Raw genomic sequence first — 20,769 nt, 5'->3', positions numbered from 1 at the left:
AACTTTTGTTAGTGCTTCAAATCCACCTGATGAAACAATTAAAAACATTAAAATACTATACATTTTAAAATTCATTACAATCTATTGCATGTATCTATTAATATAGAACTAAAGTTTCCATTAATATAGAGACAAAAGCTAAGTACATCTTGCCTTATGTATTTTCAAATGAATTTGTAGCTTTTTAGAAGTCTCAAATCCTCAAATACATACTCTCAAATCCTCAAATACATACTGACAAAATTCAGCTGATAATGGATGTCATCCACACATGAGTTTATATATGTGGTTCCAGTACTCTTGAGGCCAGCAAGCTGATGTAATAATTATGTATGTTAAAGCACCAGTAATTTGTCATATGCTTAATGCAATATGCTTCTGAACTAACACAGCTGTATTTATCTCTGAAGGATCCCTGAAACTACAAACAGTGAGAAGTTCATATAGTACTATATGTGTGCTCTTGGGTTCTTGGAGAGCACACTGTAAAAAAAAAAGTGTAAAAAAAACGGTAATTTTCTGGAAATGGGGGCGCCAGAAAATTACTGTAAAAAAACCGATAAGTACTGTAAATTTAAAAACATACATAAACTGTAAAAAAAACGGCAATTTTCTGGCGCCCCTGTTTCCAGAAAATTACCGTTTTTTTACAGTTCATGTAAAAAAACAGATAAGTACTGTAAATTAAAAAACATACATAAACTGTAAAAAAAACGGTGATTATTGTCACGGTGAGGCGGTCCCCTACCGGCCGCCTCTGTCCACAGCGGCTGTTGTTGTTGTTGTTTGGTGACGTCATGTGCGTCCCTCAGGTGGGCGGAGCCCGTGATCCGTCTCACCTGAGGGTTGTTTGTTTGCCTATATATGTCTTGTCTTTGTACCAGTTGACCGCTGGTCATTATATCCTTAATTTGGAGATAGTGCACGGGTTTTAGGTTTGCACACTTTCTATTAAACCATCCTTTTTCCCTGAGACTTGGCGTGATCGCTTCCTTTTTGATGCTCACACCGCCCGTCACAATTATAACACTTAACATGCAACACTGTCATTTTACAGGATTTATTCCCAAAATTGAATGTGGTCTTTACTCTAGTTCACATTCAATTATAACAATATTGCAGTGTGGTGTAGGAAGGAGAGGTAGCAAACAGACCCACCACAGCACAAGGCTTTTTTAATTCAAACTCCCTCAACAACATAATCACGCCAGACCCCACGATCACGCAGAAAAGACTTAATTTAGACACAAAACATGAGGGAACGGCAATAACACAACACTACACAAACATGGCATAGAATAATTCACACAGTACAACTACATTAATTGATGAAGGGGGACTTAAACCAAGTAATGCACATAATCAAGTACACAATTAATCAACACATGCATAGACATCACATTAACAGAGAACAATACCGGAGTCGCAGGGACTCATGGGAAGTAGCGCCGTCCCCCATTGGACCGACGCTTCAATATAAAAATATAACGTTAATAGTTAAAATGAGCCATAAACTCTGAACCGTCAGAACACACATTTCAACGCTACGGTTATAGTTAAAATATGATCGGACAGGAATGCCAGACACATGAACCGATAAGAACATATTACGCGTTAACTAAATAAGTTACATGCACTGAAAGCTGACAATGTTGCAAATACTCATTTGAAGAAACACTGATTTCAAAACTCATACATTTGGGCTGCAGCGGGGTGATAACAAAAGGTTCTTCAAACAATATGCCCAACCAGAACAACTCTTCATGCACACTGTGGAGTGGTCTGATTCAAACAGGCCCCACCCCTACCAATCATAAACGTAACATATTCAGTTACTTAACATGATCATTGCAATGCCTATTTCAGCTCAATAATGATAACAACTAGTTTTATTTAGTAATGGCAATATTTTTTACAAAACATGAAATAATAATTAATGATTACTAAAATAATTTATTAAAACCTAATCCGGGTTTACAGTGTAGATACAGTGATACAGATACAGTGCATATTTAATAGTGGATTGAAAATGAGATGGATCTGGAACGCCTTAAATCTTTATGTATGTTATAAATATAAAAATAAATCACAGTCAAGAACATTTTACTTTTTACTTACTTTTATAACATGAAAATCACATATTTAACATGTCAAAACTTAAATTAAAACATGCATCAATGTTGTCTTGTAATATTTCCTTGAAATTAATTCCAGAAGATTCTATTACTTTGTCTCAATAAGATTAATCAATATTACTTTCTTTTTACAGTTTGTTTAGTTAAAATTATTATCTAAGAATTGTTAAAAAACAGATTTATAATGTATTTAATTTATACAGATTTTTCTTGTTAAATCACATGACATTTTTAAATAAACAGTTTGTTCTGGTAATTGTAATACACTTTCCCTGTCATTTTAAAATACAGGAAAAAACTGTAAAATTTATTGGGAAAAACCTGTAAAAAAAGTGTTTTTTTTACAGTGCACCACTGGTATCTCATTGTACTTGTACAATGATGATATTCACATTCCTACATGATGAGCATTATAACTAGATGTAGACCACCACTGGAGTAAGTTTAAACAATCAATATGGGAACATGTTGTTAGACATTTCTTACCATGTCCAAAACATCAATGATGAATTTAGAGCAAAGTAGAAAACACTTTTCAAGGAAAAAACTTAGGAACAATATAAGCATTTAATGACTCCAGCTGCAGGAGGTCCTGATATTTCTGGTAGGCTTGATGTCAGTGGGGTAAGAAAGAACACATTTGCTGTTCTGTCAGGATGTTTAGTCTGACAACCTCAACTTTGACATAATTAGCAGACAAGAAGAAACCGTAAAGAGAATGCTAGATCACGCATCCATGCAGAAACTCTTTAATATTAAATATAAATTCAACACATTTAAATTCACATGAGTGGATTAACCTGAAGACGCCCCTCCTTATGGTTTATCGTGACTTTCTTAATTCATAAAAACTCCCACTCTCATAGAAAGTTTAAAAAAAAAAAAGACATTTTTAAAATGTTGCCTCATGTATCTATCCATTAAATGGAATAAGGAACTTTAAAACTAAAAGTATCTATATGAGGCTAAACAGTTGAGTAAATGTAATACCTTACTGAGAAAACATAGGATCACATTATATTCCTTTTCTTATGCACAACAATCTTCCTCAACAAGCCAAGCCCCTAGAACCCCCATACTTAAATAGTGGCCCACAGGCCTTTTTAGGTCCATTGGGCATCTATTTTTGGCTCGTGAGCTGTTTTGAACATTTTTTTTTAATGATTTTTTTTTCAATCGCGCTATCCGCTCTTATTTTGAAATCACGCACCGCAATCTCAAGACGAGGCTGGGGATTGCCGCCATGGCAACAATAAACAGACAGCATCAGCAACACCTTTACCGACCGGAGCAATAATGACATGCCCGAAATTTGCCCCCCCCCCCCCCCAAAAAACTGGACAACGAAAACCGCCAGTTCTAGCTAGAATGGACAGAAAGGTTTGCGTTCTTTCTACCACCGTCCAGTACTCGGCCAGAAACTGTCGCGGCAATAAAAATGTGCAATATGAAACGACACTATGAATCAAAACTCAAGCATTTTGAAGAGACATTTCAGCAAAACGCCGGGATCAGAAAAACAAAATTAAATGCTCTTAAAGCATCATATGAAACATCCAACCGAATCCTCCACACTTCTTTGACAAAACAACAAACGGCAACACAATGCTCCCTTAGAGTAGTGTGGGTTTTGATGAAGCACATGAAGCCATTCACGGATTCAGAGATAAGGAATAGCTATTAATTTTAATTTATGCCCAAATGCAAATTAAATTTTTATTTTAGGTAATATTTTGTTTTGAATAAAAAGGAAATGTTATAAATGTTATATGTTATATTGTTATGATACATTATTATACATGGTCCCAATAAATGGCCCATTGAGTCATTGAAAAAAAAAACTGTGGCCCCTCATCATTTCTATTTGAGTACCCCTGCCCTAGAAACAACACACAGATTGGCACCCTGTCCTATATAATATATATTAAACTGTCCTATTATTTGTGTGAAGAGAGTATTGACGTAAAGCATGAATACATCCTCTCTGCATGCATATTTGCAGGGTATTCCTGGCTCCGTAGTCCCTACTCCTTAGACCAACTACCTCCACCTCCTACACATCGTAACAACTATAACTGCAAAAAACACATAATTACAATGTAATAACTTAGTGTAATTACAAAGGAATAATACTGTAATTTCAATGTTATACCGATGTGTAGTAACAGTGTAGTAAAATATAACATTGTAACCATATTGTAATGACAATGCAATTACATTGTAATAACATGTTCAATTAAAATGTAAAAACGTGGTGTAATAAAAGTGTAATATGTAATGTAATAACACTAGTAGCACAGAGTAATTACAATGTAATGTACCAATTTAAAAATACACTGTAATGAAATTAAATCAATGCAATTACAATGTAATAAAACAATTGTTAATACAATGTAATAAAAACGAATAACATGTAATTAGAACATAATACACAAGTAATTAAAAACAATTAAAAATTGTGTAACTTAACAACATAAATGGAGTCTTTTCAGTATAAACCATGCATAGTTTTGGTGTCCCACAAGGATTGGTTCTATGCCCTTTTCTTTACAGATGCTACTTCTAGGTGACATTACATTTACAATGTAATAATATTATAACAAAAGAGAGATAGAACATCTACACTTTATCTGTGCAAACAACTGGATCTGCCAGAGTCCATCCTTGCACGTTACCGTTCCATAATTTACACACATTTGCACTTGCACATGCCTATTAATTTATTGTATGTTTCTGCCAAGGTACGCTTACTCCTTGATCTACATATTTTATGTTCTGCTTATGTACAATGTATAGTGTTTTCCATCTGTACGTGTAGTTCAAATGCAGAATTCTCAGGATATATCATCCATAAAAAAAAACAGTCTTATGAAAAAAGTAACAGAAGAGAGGGTTACTTTGCCTGGGGAGGGTTCCCGGAACCTACCCCTTCAGTCAGGCCTGTAGCGATCACACGCCTGGAGATGGAGAAGCTCATGCATCCTGGGCGTTCTTGGCCCAAGGTCGCAGTGTGTGAGGGCTATGTGTGCACACCATCCATAAGTCTCAGGGTAAAAGTATGGGTGCAGTGCATGCTGGGCAAAAAAGTACTGCTATAAAATCTGCTACATATGCACTTAGCAGTTTGTATTGTCAATAAGCAGGTAACCCCTTTATTTTTCATTAATTCTCTTTATCCTTTTAAGAGAGCATTCAATAAGTGTAAAAGAATACAGAAATAAACAAACAACAAGAAAAACATAATTTTAATTAATGATTTATTGATATTCAGGAGGATTGTACTCGTGGACAGTATCTGAGATCCAAGATAAGAGAAAGAAGATTGCAAACATTATTCTGAAAATCTGACTGTAATGCTGCATTTACATAATGACAAGACTTATATCTTTCAGTCAATATAGTGATGAGCAGTTATCATCAAGCTGATATCCAGTATTCATACTACAGTCCTTTCATATCAGCACAACGATTGACGCAGCATTGTTTTACAAATCAGCATGTCTAATAAATTTTTCTGTTTTATATGGACAATACCTTGGTTAAAGTGCACTGAAAGAATTTATTTTTCATTTGCATTAGAATTTTAAAGCAGACCTGCTGTAAAATTTTACTGAATTTGTGAACTGAAAAATTTTTCTTTTTATAGTTCTGCCTGTCTAAACATCAGAGACATCAGACTTTTAGGAGGATTCACATATGTACATGGAAATGTCCACTGATTCAGTCTGAAAATGCTTTCAGTTGATTTGTCATAATTTTTCTCAATTTCACCATGAAAACGTCTCGTATTTGCTTAGTTTGAAAGCAGAATATCACTGGATTGACAAGTGGGGGAAACAGACTATACCACATACATATCATTATACGAGTGCTTATGTCCATTTGAACCTTTAGGTCAGTAATATAAGCAGCACATCGGGGCACATAGTAAATGCATATAACAAGAAGCTGAAGGCTGCATGTGGAGAATGTTTTGTACATTGCTTGAACACTGGTTATTTTTAAGACTGTGATGATTATTGCTATGTAGGAGAATATGATAAAAGCAAGGGGGCCCATCAGAACATTCATAGCCATCGAAAAGTTAAGGAGTTTTACATGCCAAACATCTCCACAGGCTAGCTTAATTATGGAATTGTGATCACAGAAACACTGAGCTATTACATTTGAACCACAATAGTGCTCAGCAACAGTCTTTATAACTAGAGTTGTCGGCAGTGGGATTGGAAACACCCAGGTCAGTAGACATACAATTGCTGTGGAGTGGTTTGTAACAAGTGTAGGGTATCTGAACGGTTTACATATCGCAATTAATCGATCAGCTGCCATTAACAGCAAAGTGAAAGATGTGACGGTTGCCAGATAATGGACAAAAAACATTTGTACAAAGCAAGCATTAAATGGCATAGTATCATCTTTAAGCAAATATTTTGCAATTATTTTAGGCATTGTGTTGGTTCCAAAAGCAAAGTCCACAGCTGCAAGATTGCAGAAGATCAGGTAGCATGGTTTTTGAAGGCTCTTTTCATAAGACACAAATGCAATAATGAAAATGTTTCCCCCTGCAATTGTGAGATAAAGGAAGAGTAGAAATGATCCAACTGCTCTGTAATATTCCGGAAAGACTCCTGGAAATCCCAGCATGAAGAATTCTGTAATTACTGTGGAATTATTGTCTTGGTCCATATTGTTTTTCAGTGCTCCAAATCCACCTGATAAAACAAATTATCCACTATGAGATCTACTCCCTGCAATGTAGAGACAGGTTACATGTTCTAAGAATAAAAAACATTATCAGTACTGCAAATCCACCTGACAATACACATGATAAACACTTGAGACAATACAGTCTCAAATCTCTGCAATTTTAAAAGGGAGACATTTGGTTAGGTTGAATGTTCCAAGCATACTAAACCTACTTATTAGCAAATTAGAAATTATTAACACAAATTTAAAAGCTGTGATTACTATTTATATCTTTCTAACTATAAAAACTATTTTGAAATCTTTATAAATCAAGTATATGTGTCCAGTAATACAGAACTAGGATCCATTGGAAGCTAAGTATTTCTTGCCTTATGTATGTTCAACAGTATGTGTTGTCTTTCAGAATTCTTAAGTGTGCAAAATCTTCAAATCCACACTGACAATATCCAACTGAGAATGAACCACCCACTCATCTGTTTATATACGTGGTTACAGTACACTTGACGATGACTAGTTGATGTAATAATAATATATGCAAATTATGCAACACCACTTGATGTCCAATACACTAATGTTTGTTTGTGTTGTTTGTCTTCATGTACACCTGACTACTAAAGCATATTAAAAATAATTTGTCATGATGTGACAAACTAAAAACTATTATAAAAAAATACTTAAAGTATTTAAAGTGAAATTATATGAATCTCAGTTTAACATTAAGTGTTTTAAGAAACAAATTCATGATTCATGCGCAGGTTACACATTCACCAATTTCACCAAACCAAAATTAAATGTCAAGGCATGCATGTCCCGGCCAGTCCGAGGTAGGTAGGAACACGCCCACTGTCACTCAGTGTCCTGCTCCAATCACGTACAATGCTCCATCATCCTCTCCCCCCTGTTAAACGCCTTTCCCTTGTAACCACAATATTTAAAGCCCAGAGGTATCATCAATGCTCTTTATTGCATGCCGGGACAAGCAATCACAACACCAGTCCCTGTGTGTGATTGTAAGTGTAAAGTGTTAGTGACTGTAAAGTGTTAGTGAGTGTACAGCTGTTTACTCTTCTCATTTGTTGAAAGTCATGGAGAATAAAGAACAAACCCGCCTCTCACTTCCTCAGCCACCATTACATTAAATAACTGCTGTCATTTCCAAAGTAAAGGAAACTTTGTTTTCACATATATTGTATATCTTTATATATTGATCCTATTTTTACATTTTATTAAATTACTGCTCCAATCCCATATCCAGTAAAAGCCCTTTATGTGTGGTTATTGGTCAAAATAAGCACTGCCTTGTTCAGGCCTCAGCTGGATCCATACATTACAAGGGCCTTAGTTCTGGTGGTGCGTGCGTTTATTTTTCTAACCTCTGTTTTGAGCTGCCTTATGTTCCTCATTTTTATACACTGGGGCACAAGTGACATGAACATTTTCCATCATAATGTTAATGACCTGTTATTGGCTTCTGACCAGGGTTAAGTCTCATTATCTCAGTATAACATTTAAACCAAGATCACAACATGGGATTCTTGATTTCAATAAACGTCCGATGCACTACCTTGGACACATCATCAGTGTTGTTTCCTGGAGTCACTGGGTGTTTCAGGTCTCACAACATACACCCTCATCCAGGCGACCCGACCGAGGCTGATCAGACCTTGGCCTGTGTCCAAGTGGCATGTTACTAGCCCCACTTCTTGGCCCTCTTCAGCCAGAGCCACCTGGATGCTTTCTCTGCAGCCTCCACATTGCTATTGATGGCTCTTTCCCTGTCGGCACCTGTTATGCCCAATGCTCCATATGCCTTGCTCAAAGAATAGCTGGCAAATCCCCGACCCAACCATTCCTCCTGCAGTCTTCCACCATCTCCTGATACTTCTCCCTCTTTCTCTCATGTGCCTCCTCCATCCTCTTCTCCCAGGGAACTGTTAGCTCTAGTAAGAGCAACTGCTTTGTGGCGGCAGGTCTTGTGCTTCAGTCGCATTTCAGCTTGCTGGACTGCCTCGGCTGTTCTCCACGTCCTCCCTGTTCTCACCACAATTCCTGCCCCAGCCACTTTGGCATCTCTGGATCCAGAGTACTGCATGTATTCCCGTGCCCATGCCACGCTGAACTCCTCCTTGACTGAATTGAAAGGTAGCCTGAGTTTATTGGTGCTCCCATACAGCCCAATGCTGCTCAGGCTGCGTGGCAGACCCAGCCATCTTCGTAGATAGCTGCTCACTTTTTGCTCCAAGCCTTCTATTACAGTCATGGGAACCTTGTAGATGAGCAGAGGCCAGAGAATCTGTGGGAGTATCCCATGCTGGTATATTCAGGCCTTAAATCTTCCAGGGAGTCCTGATCTATCCACAGTCCTTAGCCAGCTTTCTAGGTCGGCTCTGCTTGCCTAGACTGAATCTCTGTCATTCCGGGTGCAATTGAAGACCTTCCCCAGCCTCTTCACTGGCTTCTCTGTGACTGACGGGATCAGCTGTTCTCCCAGCTGGAAGCGGAATTTATCTGACACCTTCCCTTTTTTCAGAACCACAGATCTGGACATTGCAGACTTGAAGCTCATGCGCGCCCATGCCATGATCCTCTCCAACTCCTGTAGAATTCACCTGGCTCCCGATGCAGCTGTTGTTGTCACTGTAAGGTCATCCATGAAGGCTCTGATACACTGTAAAAAGTGAATTGTTGGAACAACTTAACCCTGATGAGATCCGGGCGTGGTCTACCTTCTTGGGGTCCAGCTGGGCGTGGGGGACCCATTGCATTTTTTGTTAAAATAATCAGCAGATTTAGCCCAATTGCAAGTAAAATAAACAATACATATGTTAAATTAGTTTGCTCTCATTTATTTATTAGTTACTTTTTTATTAAAATGTAACACAATAAGGAAATGAATCATAAATCATGCTGGCTGACAGGCTGGTCCTATGGCTAGCTGCTGACGGGCTGGTGCTAACGGAGCTGGCTGCTGCTCATCCTCCTTTTCATTATCACTATCAGACTCTGATATTTCAGAAATGTGATCCTGAAATTTCTTCTTCTGAATCACCATCAAAATCCTCTGTCTCTTCCAATAGCAGCTGTAAGGCAGTCTGAACTGAGAATCGCTTTGCCATCTTTTATAGCATTTTTAGCATTTTTAGCATTTATAGCATCATGTCCCCATGATTGGATGAAACACACACTCACACACACATAGACACACACACACACACACACACACACACAGGTCCAGAGAGGAGGGAGGGATAATGAGGGCTGAGAGAAAAGATGCTTCTTTCAGATCTCACCCCTTTGTCTCTATAGAGATTCTTCGTCTGCTGTCTGACAATATGCAATCAACCCCTGATGTGACAACCATCAAAAGTGTTGATGGTTGCTCACCTTTGCATGCCAAACTCCTCTGTCCTTTGTTTGTATATCCTTTAAAGTCATACAGACGACTATCAACTACCCAACCCAATGTTGATTGCCCACTTTGACTAGCCCAGGGCCCAGTGGACCCTGGACCCTGTATGTAATACAAATGTGAAGGGGGGGGGTACGGGGGGGTGGTCATTGAAAATATTTTCTGATTTATGTTGCTCACAGAAAATGAGCCAAGGACCAATGAATCTCAGTTTGAAAAAAAAAAAATTGTAGAATTTTTTTAAGCTGATTTTTTAAAAATGGGTCCCACAGACCCTTGGACCATATAAGGGTTAAAAAAATTACTTCAATTGGTAACACGCAAATGAATTAAGTTTCTTCAAATCAAGTTAACATGTTAGATGAACATATTTTTTTTTAAGTTAGATGAGCTTAACAATCTAAGTATTTTCAAATGAACAATTTGCATTAATACAAATTTTAAGGCAAGTCAACTTAACTTTTCACAGTTTTCCAATTCAATTATTAGCGTTACTGAAAAGTCAAATACCGGTCCTTCACAACTCAACTGTTAAGCTGGCGTGCCGGAGGAAGCAAGAGACACGACGAGCGTCTTGGAGTGCACAATGAACGTTTAATTAACACAAACACGATGAGTCCAGCACAAGTGGCGCAAGCACGCTGACGCGATGCTTGCACAGGCATGAACTATAGACAAAGACGAGCACAAGACACCGCACTAACGCACATAAAATAGGTGAATAACACAGACCCACGTGACCTCGAGACAAGGCACAGGTGTAACAAACGAACACGCTCACAAACAACCCACACCCACGGAAGTACAAACATGGACATAACGACACGCAGACAACGTAACGGCACGCCCACAGGGAAGGGTCCGGAGCTGTCACCGTGACAGAACCCTCCGCCAGGGGCTCGCTACTCCCGGAGCGTCCCGCGCAGCTGGAATGCCCCGAACCAACACCAACGGGCAGGTCCGGAGCCGCCGGGATCACGAGCCTCCGAGAGCAGTCGCCCCCGACGGCGGGAACCACCGCTAAGAGCTCTAGTATACCCTCCCTGGGAAGACAGGGGAGAAAACATTAAACAATGGCACGTTCACAAACACGCACACTGGAACGTGAAACACAAGAGGCACAAACGGGAAAAGGAAGTTAGGGAGACACAAGGGGATAGACAAAAACATAGGAACACACATTCATCCCCGGAGCCAGGCCTCCCGCCTTGTGCGATGCCTGTAGCGGCGAGAAAGCCCCGGGGGCTGGAGATGCCGCAGACGGCGGTACTCCTCCTGCCTGTTCCGCCCGCTCACCGCCGGGTGCCGCACGGCTGGCAGACGCGCTGGGCGAAGCGCAACTGGACAACTGCTTGGTGGCAGTCCCTCTGGCGGACGCGCGAAGCTTTGCGCGACTGTCCGACCGCTTGGGGCCCGTGCTTCGGTCGGACGGGTGGGGTGCAGCGCGACTGGTCGACCGCTTGGGGGCCGTGCTTCGGTCGGACGCGTGGGGTGCAGCGCGACTGGTCAACCACTTGGGGGCAGCACACCTGGCAGACGCGTGAGGTGCAGCGCGACTTGTGTCCCGCTTGGAGGCAGCGCGGCCAGCGGGTCTCACGGCGCCCTTCCTCCCGGGTCTGTGACTCCCTCCTCTGGGAGAACCGTAGGGGCTTGCTGCCCGATAGGCCTTCCGACATTCCCTCTCCGGGAATCCCCCGTAGGAAGACCCTCCTTTGCCAGGCCAGCCCCCTTTGGAACCGGTATCGGGGGTGGTGTCCATCTCCGGCTCCTCCTCCTCGGCCACGCTCCAGTCCATGGACTGAGCGGGGGTCTCGCATTGGGAGTGGTCCATGGGATCCTCCCCGCAGGAATCCCCACTCCCCGACGCGAGCGAACTGTCCGGTCCGCTCCCTCCCCCTTTGTATACCGTCGGGAGCGAACACACAGATGGAGGGCTTTCCCCCTCGCTCTCCTCGCCGTAGTCGGATGGGAGGGGACTGACGTCATCCCCTCCGTAACGAACGGTGCTCTTCGAGCATACGGACAGGGAATACTCCTCGGAGTCCGTCCCCTCCATCTCGTCCTCCGACGGTGGGAGACTGCTCTCCTCTCCCCCGTAACACACAGTGCTTTTTGAGCACATCGAGGGGGAATAGGACTCGTCCTCTGCATAACAGTCATATAACATTGTGACTTGGGAGAAAGACGCTGCAGACAAGTCCATTCTCCCACAGAACAGAGGTTTTATTCTTCACTTTCAATAAAACCAGCACCCACAGGCACAATTCATACACATGAGACCTAAATTAGGTTGGCCTTGCACAAGAAACACATGGGGAGGTCATGAAAACGGCAACGTTACACATACATGGAGGGTGAAGTAAGATAATGCATATGTACATAAAAAGATGGACCGGGGTGACTTAACTAATAACACACAATTAATAATCATTAATAACACTATACAGACATAAACACCACATAATACGCACAACAGGGCCGGAGCCGCAAGGGCTCATGGGTAATGACGTCACCCTCTGGCAAACCCCCCATTGGCCCGATGCTACACAGCCAAGAGGTCAGCCATCCCGACGACCACACACAGGACAGTCCAGTAGCGTAAAAGGGCAGAAACATGGTATCAAACACTTCATAGGGGCAACCAAACTGCACAAGGGTAACATCGTTACAGGCACAGTCAAAACAGAATTACAGACGGATGAGGCAGATCCTACTCAATGCGATATAATACTTAATTTGTGTCCATTTTACACCGCCCCGGTAACAATTTACGTTCGCCACCCCGTCAACAACTCGCCACCCCCTCCAGGTTCAAATCTCACTCCAAGCGATCTTGAAAAGTTGGCAACCCTATATCTGGTTTGGTTGAGCAAGTTTTCATGCAAACGCAAACAATACAATGTAAACAAAAATTGGCGTGCATCATTTTACATTTTACATATTAATACAAAAATATAATTTTTGTCTTGTATTAGACGTACCTTCTTTTCGAGTCACGGTACAAAAAATTGCGGGGGTAAAATCTAGAAATTACATGGACGTCATGGCATTAACGTTATGATGTCAGACGCACAAAAGAAACTTAATTGACATGCTTTTACTGAACTGAGAATCGCAGGTTGTGGTAACATGGTGTCATTTTTAAGTTGATACAATACACAAAATTAGATTAGCATCACTAAAGCAGGAAACTGAATAAAACTGACTCAAAAAATTACATTACTTGAACTCCTGCTCAAATACACTTTTTACAGTGTAGGTGGTTGCCTTGTTCCGGACTTGCTGAGTGGCCCTTTACATTCTTTTTCTGCACCCTTGGCAAGCATTTTCATTGCTAAAGTGAAGAGTATCACTGATATGATGCATCCAGTTATTATGCCAACTTCCAGCAGGTGCCAGTCAGATGTCAGCTGGCCTGATGACATTCTTAGGCTGAACTTTCTGTAATAGTCTAAAATTAGGTTTTTTATCTTCTGGGGTACATGGTGTTTGTCCAGTGCTACCTCCACCAGCTTATGGCTTATAGAGCCATACACATTGGTCAGATCTAGCCAAAGTACAGTCAAGTCACCTCGGCTTTCTTTTGCTTCACCGTTGAGCTGGGTTAACACTCCTGTGTGTTCTAGGCAACCAGGGACTCCAGGTATTCTACCTTTCTGTACAGATGTATCAATGTACTTGTTCAAAAGGAAGTTGGAGTCTCTTGGCCACAATGCTGAAGAAGATTTTGCTCTCCACGCTAAGTAAGGAAATTATCCAAAACTGGTCAATGTTCTCAGACCTTTTCTCTTTTGGTATGTACACTTCCTCAGTATATCTCCATGACTGGGCTACCTTCCCTCTCCTCCAGATCACCTTTAGGGCTTTCCACAGCCTATCTAATAGCTTTGGGCAGTTCTTATACACCTTATAGGGCACGCCACTTGAGCCTGGTTATGAGCTTGATTTTGCTCTCCTAACCATTTCCTCCACTTCACTTCAGCTGGGCTCCTTCAGGTTGAAGTCTGCTGTGGGCTCTTGTGGTGTTATCAATGCATTGCATGAACCTAGCAGTTGTTCTCTGCTTGGGTCACCGCACCGTATGTGGACTTAAGGTGGTTGTCAATATCTTCCTTTGAGCAACTGAGGCAGCCAGTTCTCTTCTGGCCAAGTAGCTGCTTGGTCAATTCAAACGAGTTGGCCAGGAAAGCTGCCCTCTTCCTGTCTCTCTCCTTCCGCCTCTTTCTGTGGAATAGCCTTTCTGTTTTAAAAATGTTATTTATACAATCATAATGATATATCGGAGTTTCATGTTCAAAGAGAAATATATTAATATGCCCAGGAAAGCCTTTTTTTCACCTAAGAAACATTGCAACGTTTAGGAGCATATCTTCACATGATGCAGAGAAGCTATTCCATGGGTTAAGCCAGATTCACACTTTGACACAATCGAGTCATGTGGTGGCAGGATGAGACAATTATTTGCAAATGAGTCAAACCTTGACTCCTGTGATGTTGTGGGCAGTCATGGCCTGGTGGTTAAGGAACTGGTCTTGTGACTGAAGGGTCCCGGGTTCGATTCCCAGACCTGAGGCTATGACTGAGGTGCCCCTGAGCAAGGCCCTTAACCCTCAGTTGCTCACTTGTATAAAAAAAAAAAAAAAAAAGTAAGTCGCTCTGGACAAGGGTGTCTGCCAAATGCCGTAAATGTTAACGACCTACAGTTTAACAGGGTGGATCAGTCACTGTCAGGAACATCTAGGGACTTGAACCTACATACTTAAGATTTCACATCAGCTTCTAGAACTGGAGAAACCTTTTGGATGATATGTGAAACATCTTTAAGAACCAAAAAAGTCCAGTTGCTTTCAATGCTAGCATTCACAGATTCCTAGCAAAGTTTCTTCCTCATGCTCTAAGGAGTTTTTCATCCTTGGATTGCTCACTAGAGGCCGGGCTCTGGCAAATATGCAGGTAGCAGTTTGCAATCTCCATAAGCAGTCCTTATTATTAATTGTATTTTCACCCACTTGCTTTGAGGATATTCATGAATGTAAAAAAAATCGATTGATATTCAGATTGAGACACGTACTCATGGTATCATTTATAAGTCTAGCCCCAAGATGAACAAAGGCATATTGTGAAGATTTTGACACTGACTGGCTAGTGCTACATTTACATAATGATAAGACCTCTAGCCCATTACCATTAAGGTGAGACCTAGTATTCATACTAAAGTCCTTTATAATATCAGGGAAACAATAACTGCATTGTATTACAATCAGCATGCATAATTAATGACCTGCATTAAAATGCTTTTAGCATAATATCAGAAAAGTAAGATGAAGAATATTTACCTAAAATTTACACTAAAATCTACATGTCTGCATAATGAATGTACACTGAAGTCATGAAGAAAAAAACATTTAGTTCAACCTGAGAATGCTTTCAGTTGATGACTGATCATGATCTTTCTTAATTTCAACCTGAAAACATCTCGGATTTGTTTCGTTTGAAAGCAGAATATGACCGGATTGACAAGAGGGGGAAACAGACTATACCACATGCTTATCATAATACGAGTGCTTATGTTCATTTGAATCCTTTGGTCAGTAATATAAGCAGCACAACGGGGCACATAGTAAATGCATATAACAAGAAGTTGTAGGCTACATGTGGAGAACGCTTTTCGCATAGCTTGAACACTGGATATTTTTAAGACAGTGATGATAATAGCTATGTAGGAGAATATGATGAAAGCAAGAGGGCCAAGCAGCACATTCATAGCTACAGTGAAGTTAAGAAGTCTCACATGTGCAACATCTCCACAGGCTAGCTTAATTATGGAATTATGATCACAGAAACACTGAGCTATTATGTTGGAGTCACAGAAGTGCTCAACTACGGTCTTTACAACGACGGCTGTTGTCAATGGGATTGGAATCACCCAAGTGAGTAGACTTGCAATTGCAGCTGAATGGTTTGTAACAAGTGCAGGGTATCTGAGAGGGTTACAGATGGCAATTAATCGATCAGCTGCCATTACTAGCAAAGTGAAAGATGCAATAGATCCCAGATGATGGACAAAAAACATTTGTATAAAGCAAGAATGAAATGGCATAGTATCATCTTTAAGCAGATATTTTGCAATTATTTTAGGCAATGTTGTGGTTCCAAAAGCAAAGTCCACAGCAGCAAGATTGCAGAAGATCAGGTAACATGGTTTTTGAAGGCTCTTTTCATAAGACACAAATACAATAATGAAAATGTTTCCCACTACAAGTGTGAGATAGATTAAAAGGAGAAGGAGTCCAACAGCTGTGTGATATTCTGGAAGGAGCCCTGGAAATCCAAGCAGGTAGAAATCTGTAACACTTGTGGAATTATTGTGTTGGTCCATAATATTTGCCAGTGCTCCAAATCCACCTGACAGTATCTGATGTGATATGAAATAAACAAATGGGGAGATCTACACTCTGCAATATAAAGTGAGAAATAGAAGTTACATGCTGTAAGAATATAAAATTGGAGTGTTGTAAATCCACCTGATAACAGTTGAAACAATGCAAGGTCTATTTTAAAAGTGAATCAGTGGTTGTATTCTACTAAACCTACTTATACTGATGGATTTATTAAGATAAATGTACAAGGTGTTATTACTATTTTTCTAAGATTACAATAAACAATAATTAAATCTTTAATATTTATAATACACATTTAAATTAGTTGTATATGCTAATACAATAATAATAAATCCATTATTGAATATAGAACCAGTATCCACCAATATAGAACAAGGATCAGTTTAAAGCAAAAAAATTCTTGTCTTATGTTTGTTCAGAGGCCTTCTAGAAATCATAGGCATACAAAATCCTCAACTGAGATTGAGACATTCACACATCAGTTTATATGTGCTGTTCCAGTACTCCTGAGACCAGCTAGTTGATGTAATAATAATATATGCTAATGCAACAGTACTTTAGTTCATATGGTCTGATGTTTTTTGTTGCTTGTCCTCATTTACACATGACTACAAAGAGTAGTGTCTATTCCTCTACACTAAAGCAAACCTGGTTTATGGTTTGAATGAAATGTCTTTCATGAGGTGACATACAGAAAATTACATGGCCAGTATTATAACTAGATGTAAAACACCACTGGAGTAAGTTTAAGTGATCAATATATTTAAAAAATTGCTATGACAGGTGTAATAAACTGGAAGAGCGGGCTGGACGCAAGTGAGGACTGTGCAAAGATTTATTAACAACACTAATAAATTTACACAGAGCACACAGAACAGACACCAAGAACAATCAAATAACACCAACCATAGGAACCAAATAACACTAACAGAAAGAACTGGGGAGACATGGTTAAAAAGAAAGACAGACATGAACAAGCAAGCAAATAGAGAAACCAAAATCACACTAAGTACTTTTAAAAGAGAATGCAAATACACAGAACAGGGAGTACATACAGGCTAGTATTAATGACACAGGATGAACAAGATGGCAAACAGCATTCAAACAAGTGGTACTTACAATAACTGACCCCACAGAGACTAAACACAAGACTTAAATACACTGACCAAACAAGGAACCCAACAAGACACACCAAAAAGCAGAGAATCATGCAGGGGTGTGAAGACAGAGACAACTAGAAATTTCAAAATAAAAGGCACACAAACACATGGAGAATAAAACAGAAGACATGACTGACAGGAGGGAGGCAGGACCATGAGACAACAGGTGAGGAGTGCAAATAAAAAGGAAGCGATCACACCAGTCTAAGGGAAAAGAGAGCATTATAATAAATAAATATTATATAATAAATAAAATGAATAAAGAGCACAAACTCAAAATGCATGAACTAATCCAAGTTAAGAATATGATTAACAGCAGTCAGCTGGTACACAGATACAACACAGACAGACAAATGACCCTCAGGTGTTGGGTTTCCTAATGGGCCACACCCACCTGAGGGAAGAACACAACGTCACAACAGGACAACGTGAAATACTGCCACTGCTGATGGGGGCAGCCGGCAGGGGGCCTCTATAGCATGACAATTGCAGTATCTGGCAGTATTCCAGAAGTGGGTCTGTGTCATGTTGGCCACCCCTTACCCCTACCTCGTGTTAGTCTGTGTCTATTTTTGCACCTAGGCTCATGAGTATCTGTTTCACTTGTCTTTTGTTTCATTAGCGTTATGTCTTGCACGTGTCTTGGTAATGTAAATGTATTTAAATGTGTATTTTTGTCTTGTTCATCGTCAGTTGTTGCGTTGACTGTTCCTGTCACTTTGTCCTGTGTGTTCACCGTTTAATCAAAGTAAAGAAAAAATGCTCTTATTTTAGCATCCTGCCTAATCTCTCCAGCATGTCCTGGGTCTACACTGGAATCTCCTGCAAGTTGGACATACCCAGAACAACTCACCAGGTGGCATCTGGGCAAATGCCTTAACCCCCTCAGCTGACTACTCTTTATGTGGAGGAGTGCCCTGAGTGGCCAAACTCCTCACCCTATTACTAATGGTCAGAATATACACTACCGTTCAAAAGTTTGGGGTCACCTAGACAATTTTGTGTTTTACCCTGAAATCTCATACTTTTATTTATCAAATGAGTTGCAAAATGAATAGAAATATAGTCCAGACATTGACAAAGTAGAAATAATGTTTTTTTTTTTTTAATAATTTTCTACTTTAAACTTTGCTTTCGTCAAAGAATGCTCCCTTAGCAGCAATTACAGCATTGCAGACCTTTGGCATTCTAGCTGTTAATTTGCTGAGGTAATCTGGAGAAATTTCACCCCATGCTTCCAGAAGCCGCTCCCACAAGTTTGATTGGGTTGATGGGCACTTTTTTCGTACCATATGGTCAAGATGCTCCCACAACAGCTCAATGGAGTTGAGATCTGGTGACTGCGCTGGCCACTCCATTACCGATAAAACACCAGCTGCCTGCTTCTTCTCTAAATAGTTTGTGCATAATTTGGAGGTGTGCTTTGGGTCATTGTCCTGTTGCAGGATGAAATTGGCTCCAATCAAGCGCTGTCCACAGGGTATGGCATGGTGTTGCAAAATGGAGTGATAGCCTTCCTTATTCAAAATCCCTTTTACCTTGTACAAATCTCCCACTTTACCAGCACCAAAGCAACCCCAGACCATCACATTACCTCCACCATGTTTGACAGATGGTGTCAGGCACTCATCCAGCATCTTTTCAGTTGTTCTGTGTCTCACAAATGTCCGTCGGTGTGATCCGAACACCTCAAACTTTGATTCGTCTGTCCATAACACTTTTTTCCAATCTTCCTCTGTCCAATGTCTGTGTTCTTTTGCCCATATTAATCTTTTTCTTTTATTAGCCAGTCTCAGATATGGCTTTTTCTTTGCCACTCTACCCTGAAGGCCAGCATACCGGAGTCGCCTCTTCACTGTAGATGTTGACACTTGCGTTTTGCAGGTACTATTTAATGAAGCTGCCAGTTGAGGACCTGTGCGGCGTCGATTTCTCAAACCTGAGACTCTAATGTATTTGTCTTCTTGCTCAGTTGTGCAGCGGGGTCTTCCACTTCTCCTTCTACTCTGGTTAGAGCCTGTCTGTGCTCTCCTCTGAAGGGAGTAGTAAACACCATTGTGGGAAATCTTCAGTTTCTTGGCAATGTCTCGCATGGAATAGCCTTCATTTCTCAGAACAAGAATAGACTGTCGAGTTTCAATTGAAAGTAGTCTTTTTCTGGCCATTTTGTGAGTTTAATCGAACCAACAATTGTAATGCTCCAGATTCTCAACTAGCTTAAAGGAAGGTCAGTTTTATAGCTTCTGTCACGTAGGGCAACGCCCCCTCTCCTAGCTGTCACTCTGGGCTCCCTTGTGTCTGCGTTTACTTGCCTGTTCATCCCGCCCTGCTCGTTGTCTCTGTGATTTCCCATTGCCTGCCATGCCCCTGTCGTCATTGTTTGCACCTGATCCTTGTCTAGTTCTGTGTATAAAAGTCCCTGTGTCTCCCATGTCCGTATTGGTCTTTTTGTTCAAACTTGTGCCTAGTCTATCCTGCTGTTCGTAAGTTTGCGCCTTTGTGTTATCCGTCTCCCATGTGTTTTGCCTTTTGTTCCTTAGTTAGTCTGCCTTGTTGGTTTCCGTGCCCGTTGTCATGCCTGTGTATATTTCATGTATGGACTGCCCTCCCGATATGACCTGAGCCCGGTATTTCGACTCTGTCAATGGAATTTCCTTGAATAAATCTCGCTCTCCTCAGCGTTTGTGTCCGCCTCCCTGTTCTGCGTTACACAGTACGTTACAGCTTCTCTAATCAGCAAAACTGTTTTCAAAACTGTTCTAACCTACTTGCACAAGGGTTTTCAAGGGTTTGCTAAATATCCAATAGCCTCCTTACACAGTTAGCAAACACAATGTACCATTAGAACACTGGAGTGATGGTTGTTGGAAATGGGTCTCCATACATCTATGTAGATATTGCATTAAAAACCAGACGTTTACAGCTAGAATAGTCATTTACCACATTAATAATGTATA

At 40.5% G+C, this 20,769-nt stretch overlaps 2 protein-coding genes across 2 annotated transcripts; both read right to left on the bottom strand.

The window, feature by feature from the left end:
* Window positions 1-5,855: 5,855 nt before the first annotated feature.
* Window positions 5,856-9,423, bottom strand: LOC143478338 (olfactory receptor 2AT4-like). The gene is made up of 4 exons (XM_076977295.1): window positions 9,277-9,423; window positions 8,748-9,135; window positions 8,538-8,627; window positions 5,856-6,847 (listed from the first exon to the last, which is right to left on the bottom strand). Exons 1-4 carry the CDS (start codon window positions 9,421-9,423, stop codon window positions 5,856-5,858), a joined length of 1,617 nt encoding a protein of 538 aa, XP_076833410.1.
* Window positions 9,424-15,661: 6,238 nt separating this feature from the next.
* LOC143478337 (olfactory receptor 2AT4-like) lies at window positions 15,662-16,642 on the bottom strand. The gene has a single exon (XM_076977294.1). The coding sequence runs from the start codon at window positions 16,628-16,630 to the stop codon at window positions 15,662-15,664; it is 969 nt and encodes a 322-aa protein (XP_076833409.1). The 5' UTR covers window positions 16,631-16,642.
* Between the last annotated feature and the right edge of the window lie 4,127 nt (window positions 16,643-20,769).

Source organism: Brachyhypopomus gauderio, chromosome 16, assembly GCF_052324685.1.
Source record: "Brachyhypopomus gauderio isolate BG-103 chromosome 16, BGAUD_0.2, whole genome shotgun sequence".
Taxonomy (NCBI): Eukaryota; Metazoa; Chordata; class Actinopteri; order Gymnotiformes; family Hypopomidae; genus Brachyhypopomus; species Brachyhypopomus gauderio.
This window is presented reverse-complemented; position numbering and strand designations above follow the sequence as displayed.